This window comes from Poeciliopsis prolifica, unplaced genomic scaffold (assembly GCF_027474105.1).
Source record: "Poeciliopsis prolifica strain line A6 unplaced genomic scaffold, Auburn_PproV2 SCAFFOLD003, whole genome shotgun sequence".
NCBI lineage: Eukaryota > Metazoa > Chordata > Actinopteri > Cyprinodontiformes > Poeciliidae > Poeciliopsis > Poeciliopsis prolifica.
The window spans coordinates 115808-118815 of record NW_026562378.1 but is presented as its reverse complement, the minus strand read 5'-3'; the positions used below and the strand labels follow the sequence as shown (position 1 = coordinate 118815).

Here is a 3008-nt window from a genome sequence, read left to right as displayed (position 1 = left end):
GAAGATTCATACGCAACTATAGCCAAACTGCATCTCCCCTAACGGCTCTGACCTCCACCAAGAGGGTATTTGCCTGGACCCCTCAAGCAGAGGCTGCCTTCGCGGAACTCAAGTCCCGGTTTGCTCATGCACCCATACTCGTCCAGCCCGATCCCAAGAAGCAGTTTGTGGTGGAAGTTGATGCCTCCGACACAGGGGTCGGAGCTGTCCTCTCCCAGACCACCGACCATGACCATAAGCTTCATCCCTGTGCCTTTTCTCCCGCAGACTCTCACCGGCGGAAAGAAATTACAACGTTGGGGACAGAGAGCTCCTGGCGATCAAGTTAGCCTTGGAAGAATGGCGACATTGGCTTGAGGGAGCTGAACAACCCATTCTGGTTTGGACAGATCACAAAAACTTATCCTATCTCCAATCCGCTAGGAGGTCCAACCCACGCCAGTCGCGTTGGTCTTTATTTTTTTCTCGCTTTAACCTGTCTATTTCATATCGCCCAGGCTCCAAGAATGTCAAGCCTGATGCGCTCTCTCGAGTTTATTCCTCAGATGACTCTGAAGAAGATCCGGCTCCTATCCTTCCCCCCACCTGCACAGTGGGAGTGGTCACCTGGGATCGAGGACCTTATTCGCCAAGCACAGCAAAAGGAACCTGCCCCTGAACACTGTCCATCAGGTAAAATGTACGTACCCTTATCGGTTCGATCCCGTTTCCTCCAGTGGATACACGCTTCAAAGTTTTCTGGCCACCCTGGCATCAGTCGCACCATTGGGCTAATAAATCGGAGGTTCTGGTGGGAATCGGTACACAAGGACGTGAAGGAGTACGTCTCGGCCTGTGTGGTCTGCTCCCGCAATAAGTCGTCGAACCATCATCCTGCAGGCCTCCTTCAGCCACTACCCATACCCCGACGACCCTGGTCCCACATCGCGGTCGACTTTGTCACTGGACTACCTACCTCTAAAGGTATGACTACCATTCTCACCATCGTCGATCGCTTCTCCAAGGCTTGTCATCTTGTTCCTCTCCGTAGATTGCCTACTGCCACCCAGACTGCCATGCTTCTGATTAAACATGTGTTTAAACTCCATGGCATTCCTCAGGAGATCCTCTCAGATCGTGGTCCCCAGTTTGTCTCTCAGGTTTGGCGCCAATTCTGTTCTGCCTTGGAGGCCAAGGTGATGCTCACTTCTGGTTACCATCCTCAAACCAACGGACAGACAGAGCGCATGAATCAAGAACTAGAAGCTACCCTGCGGTGCCTGACCTCCACCAATCCTGACGACTGGGCCCAGTACCTTCCCTGGGTTGAGTATGCGCACAACAGTCACATCTCTGCAGCCACAGGTCTTTCTCCTTTTGAAATAGTGCTGGGTTACCAGCCACCACTCCTGCCCTCTGATGAAACGACAATCTCTGTTACCTCTGTTCAACACCACATTCGTAAAAGTCGAAAGATCTGGAAAGACACCATAGATGCGCTCACCAACACCACTGCACGCAATAAACGCCTGGCGGACCGCAGGAGGACTCCTGCTCCTAATTACACCATAGGTCAAAAGGTGTGGTTGTCTACACGCGACATCCCCCTCAAGGCGATGTCCAAAAAGTTGTCTCCCAAGTTCATAGGCCCTTTCGAGGTGTCGTCAGTTATCAGCCCATCTGCCGTACGTCTTCGTCTTCCTCCGTCCCTGCGCATTCACCCAACCTTTCATGTGTCCCAGATTAAGCCTGTCCTTTCTAGTGACCTTTGCCCTCCGGCCGAACCCCCTCCTCCCGCCCGTATCGTCGATGGCCATCCGGCCTTCTCCGTCCGCCGGGTCGTCGCCTCCCGGCGGCGGGGTCGGGGTTTCCAGTACCTCGTTGACTGGGAGGGTTATGGTCCAGAGGAACGCTCCTGGGTGCCTGGATCGTTTATTTTGGATCCCTCCCTCATTAGAGACTTTTGGGACTCCCAGCCCTCCTCTTCTGCTCGGCCGCCGGGTGGCGTCCATTGAGGGGGGGGTACTGTCAGGGTCTGTGTTTTTGTTTCTTTTAGTTTTTCCTTTTTTTTGTTGTGTCTCCCTGGAGCACCTGCTGCTTCTCATGGCATCCACCAGGTGCCGCTAGGATGCAGAGCCCCTGGAGTTGTGCCATGTCAACCCCGTCGACACACCTGCAGCTTGTTCGGAGGGCTCAGCCTGGGTGTTTTATAGGAGCGGCGGAACGACTCCTCTCCGCCTGAGTGTTTTGTTTACCTCGGTAACGATCGTTACATGATAGGCCCCCCGAGATCTACGTCGATTTAACCTCTGTTTTTTTCTCACATTAGGTGAACCCGCCGTCTCCCTGTTGATTCCCTGAGTGGGCCGTCTGCCCCGGAACCCTTAGCCTCCAGATTTACTCGGTCGCCTCGGACGCCTCTCCAGGAAAGCAGGACTCCCTGACCGAGCTTGGATCCACCTGGAGGTGCCTTGGCCTGGGCCTTGACGAATCTCGTTCTGATCGCTCTGCCTGTCCGGCCTCCCACCAGCCCAGTTCTCCAGTGCTCTGCCAGCCGTCATACTCACACCCTCCAAAGTAAGATCCAATCTGTTTATCCCGGAGAGTCTCTCCTACCCGCTAACTAACCCGAACCATCTCATTGACAGTCTGACGAACCGGTGACCCGTTCCAGAAACCATCCCTCTTTCCTTTTCCCTCAAACTCAATAAATCATCATTGTTCATTAACCGCTTACCTGATTGTGTCCTTGCATGTGGGTTCGAAACCTTAGAGACACCATGACAACCACATCCTTATGCAAAAACATTTTATCCAAAAACATAAATTTCTTCCAAAGTTGGCTTGTTTCCATTAAACAAAATGCATTTTCGAAATTCTAATTCTCGTGATAATGTCAATGGAAATGCAGCTTGGGATTGCAGCAATATTTATGTTATCTAATGCTAGTCTTTGTCATTTTAATGTTGTTGCATAGATTAAAACTACATTGAAGCTAAATTTTTTGAATAAATATCCATTAAACTTAG

The 3008-nt window shown here is 51.8% G+C and overlaps 1 protein-coding gene across 1 annotated transcript; it reads left to right on the top strand.

Annotated features, from left to right (window-relative positions):
- The first annotated feature begins 506 nt into the window (after positions 1-506).
- On the top strand, positions 507-2708 carry LOC129352957 (uncharacterized). The gene is made up of 3 exons (XM_055022172.1): positions 507-800; positions 880-963; positions 1101-2708. Exons 1-3 carry the CDS (start codon positions 507-509, stop codon positions 1992-1994), a joined length of 1272 nt encoding a protein of 423 aa, XP_054878147.1. The 3' UTR covers positions 1995-2708.
- Positions 2709-3008: the final 300 nt, after the last annotated feature.